Genomic DNA, 9,510 nt, shown 5'->3' with positions numbered 1-9,510 from the left:
CACCATATCAGTTGTCATATAAGAAATCTGTAGACATTAATATTTTTCAAAGATTTAAAGCAAAATCATCAGTGCATACAACAGAAACGGGCTTAGTGTACTGGGTGTCTTAGGAAAGTGGGTCGCCCCTATAACTTATTTAATTTTTAAATTAAAAAAAAAATTAAATTTGATACATGGGTGTAGCACCCAAATTGGGATTGGCTGACGTATTCAGTTGTTTTCTGTTACTTCCGGTTTAACCGGAAAAGACCTAAACTTTCTTACTTTAAATAGTATCCCGCAATTTTTTTGACAGAAAAGAAAGAAACATGATACCCCATATGTCAACTTTTGACAACATTTAAATTATTTATTTTTTTATATTTCAATCTAGAGTGTTATGAATAATTTAAAATCGTTAATTTTATATAGAAAAATGTAATTGACTATCTTTTGTTTTTTACAGCTTTCTTAGATGCGTCTAAAGTTTGCCAAATCGTATTTTTGGCTATAACTCATTTTTTTCAAATGAAACTCATTACCATAATTAAAAAGTGTATTTTTTACAAATAATTTGATACCAGACAATCCGGTTAAACTCCGGAATATTCCTAAGAAATACCAACATCTCTTCTAAAAGTTTAGGTAATGGATAAGCCAATCTGCTTGACATTTAATTATTAGACGTAGTTAAAATATCAGTTTATAATACTGAGACACATAATTGGTATAATGCAATAATATTGCTCAAACCTTGTTTGTATTCAGAATTCAAACTGCGAACGCCGGTATTACATACTTGACCTCACATTTACACTTAAATTTTACAAACTGGGAAAATGATCATTGCTACCACAAGTATAAATAGTTTCGCTTACGATAGTTGGTTTATCAGTTTCAAGTCTACTTCATCCAGACAAGTACTAAGAACTTAAAAATGTTTTTCAAAACCGTAAGTACAAATTAAGTTGAATTAGTTATTAGCTAAATGAACGAAAACATTTTGGGGAGTAATTACATGTTTATAATATGTTCAATTTAGATAGTTTTCTTCGCCGTCTTGGCTGTAGCTTTAGCTGTGCCAGCTCCAGAAGCGAAAGCTGACCCCAAAGCCAAACCGTGGTTAGCCTACAGTGCTCCCTTGGTAGCCTCAGCTCCTGTAGCCTACAGCGCCGCCTATAGTGCTCCTTTGACTTATGCTGCTGCTCCATTAGCCTACAGCGCTTATCCAGCTTATTCTGCTTATGCGTCACCTTATGTGGCTGCTGTACTTTAAATCCTTTTGTTATTAAGTTATAAGAATAATAAAAATGTGTTGAGATGATCTGTTAATTTTATTTATTAGTGCTGATTTACAGTTCTTATTACAATAATAAATAAAAGTTGTTGGTTCATTAAATTCGTTTTGTCGTGGTCAGTTTGGGAATGCATATTCCTCAAACCGCAAGCTATTTTTTGCTGATGATCGTAAGTTTTATATTCTAGTCTTTGTCGTTTCATATTCTAAAAAAATATGTATATTATAGATCATCAGTTTGAAATGAGTTCAGAGAAATTTAGACGATTTAATATAGTAAAAGATTTGGGCATTAATTATAATACATCATTCAATTTTCAAGATCATATCTTAAAAACAATACTTTCTGCATCACAATCACTAATTAATCAAAAAATACTACAGATTTTATTTAATTCGGTTGTTAGACCTAAGTTAGAATATGCTGTAATCATTTGGCATCCTATTTATCAGGTTTACACTAGTACTTTAGAGTCTATACAGAGGAGAATTCTTAAATACTTAGCATTCAAATACGATAGTATATCTGCCCATCATACTCAAGAGACCCATTGACATTCTACTGCGAGCGTCCAAACAGCGCTTGCTAGATGTCCAATATACTATTTATGCCAAACATTTAATGCATTTGGAAATAAAATAGATTTATTTTCAAATTTACTGGAATCCATTAAGAAAAAAATATTATTGTAAAGAAGTTTTAATTGTTTTATTAATTATTATTATATGTATCTCTAGGTTTCCTGGTTTGCTCATATAAATTTGACTTTTCACATGTCCCCACAGAAATAAATCAAGTGGGGTGAGATCGGGAGAACGTGCCGGCCACTCGATTTCACCCCTTCTACCAATCCATATGTTTGGAAAATTGTCATCTAAATACTGGCGTACATTACGGGCATAATGTGGGGGAGCACCATTTTGTTGCATCCAGATTCTTTCATCATACAAATCTGGATCGAACTGACTCGGATATAAGGCACGTAAGACTGGAACTAGTTCATGTTCAAGAAATTCTAGATATCTTTCCCCAGCTAAAGTATCATTGAAGAATATGGGTCCTATAACTTGCCTGCCAATTATGCCAGCCCAAACATTAGTTTTCTGGGGATAATGTGTATTAGTTTCCCTTACCCAGTGTGGGTTCTCGTCAGACCAGTAGCGACAGTTCTGCTTATTAACATGGCTATTTAGGGTGAATGTAGCCTCATCAGAAAAAAGGATCCACTCCGAAGATATGCGATTTTCTTCAATGGCGTTCATCATTAATTCACAGAACTGAACTCTGCGATCTGGATCGTCTTCCAATAACTCTTGAACGAGTTGCTTGCATTTTTTAAAATTTTTAGCACAGATTTAAGATGAATAGAGTTTTCGCGAGCTACGCTTCTGGCTGCAGTTACCGGATTTTCTTCCATCGCTAATAATACATTTATTTGGATGTTTTCATCGATTTTAGAAGACCTTTGTCTTAAAACATCCCTCATGTGCCCAACTTCTCGAAATCTGCTTTCGATTTTACTAACCGTACCTTGGTTAATAGGTGGCAAATCTAGATATTTCTGCCTGAATAAGTAAACAACCTCTAGCTGAGTATATAAATAAACAATTTCTCCATGAATTATTAAAAATAGGTAGAGATACTAAAAGCGACAAGTCAAATTATTCAAGTTTTCAAAGTATTCTTTACAGAATTATTTTATTTTGAGAAGTGAATAGTTTAGTGATATCCACTGAAGAGTACCAAAAATAGATTACATTATTTAATGGTCCATCATATGAGATATGCATAGAATGTTATACCTTTAAGCTATTGATGTATAAGCAACTTAGAAACTATAGAGTCTTGCACAAGTAAGATTGTCATCTAAGTAAAAACCAGAAACCACTTAAAGACAAGTCCCTCTAACCGTACCAATTCATTTATGTTTTTCTGAACATACTCGTATCTTAGTCTTTGCTATATACATTATTATCTTTAAAATCTTTTTCCACTGTGTGAAAATATATAATTTAGTGGATTTTGATGTACTGAAACCAAACTGGTTCTTATCCAATGACAAATCCATGTCAACAAATACGACACGTTCAGGCTACTAGTTTTGTATTTAATTTACTCTAAAAACGCATTTAGTATGCTATAGCAAAATTTCTTAAATGCTTCATATAGTCATTGAAGAAGCTAGTGACAATGAATGAAAAAAGCAAGTAGGGTGAAGTGGGGTAAGTGTAATCAAAAAAATGATAGTGACACTTTAAAATTTCATAACAAAAAATCTGTTGTTAAATCAATATCATATTTATTTATTTTTTATCTGCTTTTGTTTTTTTTATAAACCAAAATAAAAAAAACATGTCGGCTGATTACACTTGCCCCAGAGAATGGGTCAAGTGTACTCACTACTCACGGCTCCTAACTGCCATATGCTTACTCTGCCGATGGATCTGGGGCAAGTGTACTATAGTATGAAAAATTCTGGGTTAAAACAAAATGGGTCGTGGAGCAATGATAGGGAATAAAACTCAAAGATTTTCTGAAAAGTATATTACGTAGGTAAATTGAGCAGAACAGGCTGTGACATGTTTTTTTTTAATTTATTTAACGTTATATGAGGTAAAGGATACTGGAAAAGTTAGTTCTCCTCTTCGCCCTAAAGTGGGTTCTGGTAAAACTCGCTCTATATCTGATGCAGCCACTAAGTGATGGTCCTCTTGTTCAGGCCAGTGAAACACTAAACTATGCGCGTTTGATTTTTTTAAAAACTTAATGGTAGGTCGCGATTCTTCGTCAAGCGTTGTTATTTGACCAGCAAACACCAAAACCCAGTTTCCAATATTAATGTTTTCTACCCCTTTGAGAAACAATTCGTCTTGTTTTAATGTTTCTTCGTCTTCCTCTAACCTTTTTGCATAAGTCTCAAAGGTGACGTCATCGGATTCACTGTCACTTAAAATTTGCGGTTCGTCTTCATCTGAAGAGCTCTCATTAATATGTTTTGCTGTTATTTTTTTTGATTCCTTCTTTGTTTTCTTTGTTTTATCTTTCGCTATTCTTTCATCTTCTTTTTCTTGCTCAGCCTTTTTCTTTTTTTCTATGTTTTCTTTTGCTGTTAAAATTTCAGCTTCCGTAGCTACCCTTTTTCTTCTTTCTTTTTCGTTAGGGCGGGGCGATTGCCTCACTGTTTCTAGCAACAATTCTTCAAATAATACAGACCGCTACTGCTATTGGTATTGGTCTACTTGGCTCTGTTATTGGTTCTGGTCGCGGTTCTGATGCTGCTGCGTGGTTGGTTTCTCTCTCGATGGCTCTTCATGGCTGCTTGTGGTGGGTTCAGTAAGAGGTTGTTCTGTGGCAGGTTGGGGATTTCTCAAACGTTCTTCATATCTTCGTAGAGCTTCTGGATCATATTTAGAGCGGTCGATGACAGATCTAGTAAATGGGCATATTCCTCCTCTACGAAAGCCCGATGTTAGTAAAGCTGGATCTGTCTCTTTCCAAATTGTGCTCACAAGTACCGAAAAATCTTTCTTTGGTATTTTAACACCCACATGTTTTCTTTGGTACTCCGCTAATTTGGAATCCCACCGTGACTTAAGGCTCTTAAAGACCGCTAGGTCCATGGGTTGCAATAGGTGGCTGGAGTGTGGAGGTAATTTAAGTACAATTATATCATTTTCGACAGCCGCCTCGATAAGTTTTGGGTCTAAGTGCGTTGAATGTCCATCATACAAAAGCAGGATTGGTCTTTCAGGTACAACGTTGCGAATAAAAGTTTTTGTAAAATAGTTTACAAAGATTTCGGTTTCCATCCAACCATTTGGTGACGCAGCATAAGAAGTACCTGGAAAGGTAGATTCCTTGGGAGCCAGTCAGGTACTCCATAGATTTTTTCCCCTAAAAACAATTAATGGAGACAGTTTATCCCCATTGGCGTTGCCACCCATGAGAACTGTCGTACTCTCTCTTCCAGGCCCGGTAGTTATTCTTGAAGCAGGGGCATTTTTCTGAACCACAATTTTAGTTTTACTTGGATCGAGCGTAAAACTAATTTCGTCGATGTTATAAATCTGAGAAGGCTTATTTTGCAGGTCGTTATTTTCTAAGGTCGCTTTTAACATGTCAAAATATTGTTCAATCACAAATGGATCATGGGCTTTTTTTCTGGCGTACTCCAGTCCTTGTGGTTTTTTTAAAGATAGCCTGTGCCTTTTTTTAAAAGATAAGAACCAATCCTCGCCAGGTATTCCATCTTTAAATGGCGTTTTTATATTACTTTTCGTGACATACTTTCCCACCAATTCTAAGATTTCCTTTCTGCTGAGCCCCCAACCCCACTTATCCATGATTTTTATGGCATTCACTAATTTTTCTTTATCAGCTGCAGGTATTGCGGTGGGTCTTCCTTTGGACGTGCTTTTTGATCCTCGGGTTCCTCGTAGGTGTTTTAGAAGAGTGGAAAATGGGATTTGATACCTCTGGGCAGCACCTCGAATACTGATACGATTTTCTTGGATGTTTCTGATCGCATCTTTTAAAATTTCAGCACTGTAAGAAGGGTCTTGTTTCTTTTTTTTATACACTCTCACCATTTTGAAGGAACTCACTAGGAACTGTATAAACTAGTCTTAGATCGGTCCTATTTTAAAGATTTCCACACTCTCTTTACAATTGATTAAAGTCTTTGGTAAGTATTTACACTATTTCTTCGATATTAGTCTTAGCCTGTAACAATAGAGAAAATGATAGGTTATAGCCTAAAAACTGAAGAAGGAGGAGGCTGGGGCAAATGTAGTCAGTGATTACATTTACCCCAGTCTCAGTGATTACACTTACCCCATATGCGTATTTCGGTGGGATAAATGTAATCGCTGGCATACATTTTTTGTTAAGTATCGAAAATCAAATCTGATAGCAGAATCAACATCCTTGTCGAAAATTACCTAAGGGAGCAAAATATTACAACTAAATACTAATATTAGCAGTAGTAATAGGGAATTAAAATTCCTAAAAGGCACTCACAAAATTATTATAAATGTCAAAGTACAAAAAAGAAAAAAGGAAATCTTTGAAACTGGAACTAAGAGGTTAATAAAATTAATACGGGTATAAAAAGAGTCATATTTTCGAATTTCGAAGAAAATATGTTCCAAAACGTTATACAAAAAAAATCATAGGGCTTGATTACATTTACCCCACTTCACCCTAAATCATTTTACGAAAAAACGAGTTTGAATGGAGAATATGCGAATTGTGGCTAAGGTGAAGATAATGAAAAACAAGACAATAGAAATAAAGCAAATGATAAAATTACTCAAACTCAATTCATATATTACTGCTATGACATGCGCTATTACGTCTTAAAAAGAAACTTAAAGTATCTTCTACTCGGAGTTCAAATTAAGACACATAACCTGAAATAGTGAAATAAATTTTTAATTAATTTCCAACAGTCATCCACTTACATGAATTACAAAAATGTAGTTAATAATAAGTCTAAATAGGAAATCAAAACATTTTAAGCCAAGAAAATAAAAATCAGTGGCGTATGAGAAATATTTTAAGCCAAGAAAATAAAAATCAGTGGCGTATGAGAAATATTTTGAAATATACAGGGTGCTTCAAAAAAGTGTGGCGATAAGCGGCATTTTTTTTAATGGACTGCTATTCTTTCTATTTAATTTTTTGGACCACCTTAGATTTCTTTGTATATGTGCTAAATGTGGCTACTTTGTGATGTGCAGTTTGACTGAATAATTTTTTTATACAAAAAAATTAAAAAGTTGCTACATCACTTAATTTCATCTTGACACCAGTCAATGTCAAAATGTCAATATTAGGTTAAATTCGGATTCTAAAAGAATGGAGGATTGCACCCCCCCCCCCCCCCACTTTAATTTGAAAGTAAAAAGCGTAGGGTGCATTTTACTTTTCAATTTTCTAAGTCTTCTCTCATAGATAGCTGCCAATAAATTAATTGTTATATTTAATATCTTCAGCAAGCTTTTTTACTCTGATTTGAATTATTCTGTTAATAACTTAAATTTTATTACGATTTTTACTTAAGGTAATTATTATGATTGATTGTTCGACCTTCTACTACTGTAATAAAAACTCTTTGTAATCAAAAATTATTTTTTACTTTTTAGTTCGATTAGCAATAACAGCGTGTTCTTTTACTTCTTACAGCCTTGCTTTCTATCGACCTATAGCTGCTATCGCAGGCTCAAAGTAAAAGATACCACTTTTGACTTTTAAAGAGCAAATTAATTTCCACGCTACTTGGATCAAACTTAAAGCTTTAATTCCATGCATAATTAAGGTAAACGCAATCATATAAACAAAAATAACACCTAAGAAAATAGCTTATTTAAAACTCATTTAATAGCTTATAATATGGTAGTTACATAAGGAGAAGCATAAGCGGAATAAGCTGGATACGCGCTGTAGGCTAGTGGAGCGGCGGCATAAGTTAAAGGAGCGCTGTAGGCAGCAGTGTAAGCTACAGGAGCTGCCGCTACTACGGGAGCATCTACCAAGAAATCAGGCTTGGATTTTGGATCAGGTTTGGCTTCTGGTGCTGGCACAGCCAAGGATACAGCTACGATAGCGAAGAAAATAACCTGCGTAACAGAGATAATAATTATTATATTGTTTTGACCAGAAACATTAATGATTTTATACTTACGGTTTTGAAAAACATTTTAACGGTTGACTGGATGAGTACAATTGTTTACTGATAATTTCAGCATGTTTTGTTTATTTATATATACCTGTGAAACTACTAAAAATTTACCAAGTTAGTCCGAACGAGGTGTAAATATAAGGACAAGCAATAGCAATGACCGGAGATTGAGTTATGCATACTAAAAAGGCTTGTGTAATATGAACGCATAAATTTATTGTTTATTAAGCATGTTTCGTATAGATAAATGTTTTTTATATGGTTACCAGGGACTTCACCTCATTCTATAGGTTTCAAAACTATAAGATTTATGATGTAATCTTAATAGGAATATTAAAAAAAAAGCTAATTAAGCGTAAACAGCTATAGTTGCCCTTACCAATACCAATAATTTTTTAACACTTCAATAAATTAAATCATCCAATCGGATAGTATTAAATATTTCGGTATAGTAATAAATAAGCGAAGGAAATGAACCACATAATATCCAAAATCTGATGCCTGATACTATGTTTTCCATTTAGAATATCTTTTTTCATCTGTATACAACTTAAAGACATCATCTATGGTTGGTGCATTTCCATATAAGCTCTAGTCTTATGGGTTGGGTTGCTATAAGACAAAATTACTTAAGTAACCTCCAAGTAATTTAAAAATGTTTTTTAATAATAATTTTTGATAGACCAAAATTATTTTCAACTGACTTACTGTAGAAAGAAGTAAAAAATAATTGATATAGGGCAACTGTACATTTTTAAATTCCAAGTGCTAATACACAAGCGAAAAATAGAAAACAGACAATATTTCACCAGAAATATACTAGGTTTACCTCGCTTAAAAAAATATAGGGCATAAATCTAAAAACGATTTGGCAATGATGCTTTAATACTTTGTTTGGTATTCTAAAGGATTTAGTTTAATAGAGATAGATATAATTTGAGGCTGTGGCTATTACAAATAAGCAAAATATTCATATTTTCTGCTAGAGCTCATGGCACTAACAAGCGTCTTACATTTTTTATTGTTTCAGTATCTCAACTATTTGTTTCATTGTATTTGAATTGTAATTTTGTAGTATTTGTTTTTTAAATTTTGAATCAAATGGTATTTATTTTTTAATTTAAAAATAATGAATTTTTAACATTTAAAAAAAGATCATATTTGATGATTTTGTTAGATATAGAATTTGCCTCAAAACCTTCAAAATCTCGGAAAACTCTTAGAGGTCTTATTGTCCATCTCATATGTCCATATCAAGAAAAATTAAGGAAGAAATAAATCTAAAGCTTAAGGATTTTTAATATTTGGAAAATACTATGCTTAAATATTTATTTTGTACATTTTTCTTAACAAATGCAAGAAAATTTGGAAAAAAGGTTTTGTAAATTTTTAAATTATTTTACGGAAAAACAAAAATTAACATTCAATAAAAAAAGCTTCAAGACCTAATATAAGAAAAAAATTAAAAAACAGCAATCAGAAAAATCCAAATTTGTAAATTATATTCTGATAGTATAATTAACACTAAATTGCGATCATATTACGAAA

The 9,510-nt window shown here is 33.1% G+C and overlaps 1 protein-coding gene and 1 long non-coding RNA gene across 2 annotated transcripts; one reads left to right on the top strand and one right to left on the bottom strand.

Moving 5' to 3' along the window:
* The first annotated feature begins 827 nt into the window (after positions 1–827).
* Positions 828–1,306, top strand: LOC126739777 (cuticle protein 16.5-like). Its single transcript, XM_050445591.1, has 2 exons — positions 828–934; positions 1,025–1,306. Exons 1-2 carry the CDS (start codon positions 920–922, stop codon positions 1,256–1,258), a joined length of 249 nt encoding a protein of 82 aa, XP_050301548.1. The 5' UTR covers positions 828–919; the 3' UTR covers positions 1,259–1,306.
* A 6,333-nt stretch (positions 1,307–7,639) lies between these two features.
* LOC126739743 (uncharacterized) lies at positions 7,640–8,104 on the bottom strand. The gene is made up of 2 exons (XR_007661698.1): positions 7,966–8,104; positions 7,640–7,900 (listed from the first exon to the last, which is right to left on the bottom strand). It is a non-coding gene; the product is annotated as an uncharacterized LOC126739743 (long non-coding RNA).
* Positions 8,105–9,510: the final 1,406 nt, after the last annotated feature.

Source organism: Anthonomus grandis, chromosome 8 (assembly GCF_022605725.1).
Source record: "Anthonomus grandis grandis chromosome 8, icAntGran1.3, whole genome shotgun sequence".
Classification (NCBI taxonomy): Eukaryota; Metazoa; Arthropoda; class Insecta; order Coleoptera; family Curculionidae; genus Anthonomus; species Anthonomus grandis.
Note: the sequence above shows the minus strand (reverse complement) of the source record. Positions and strands in the feature narration are given on the sequence as shown.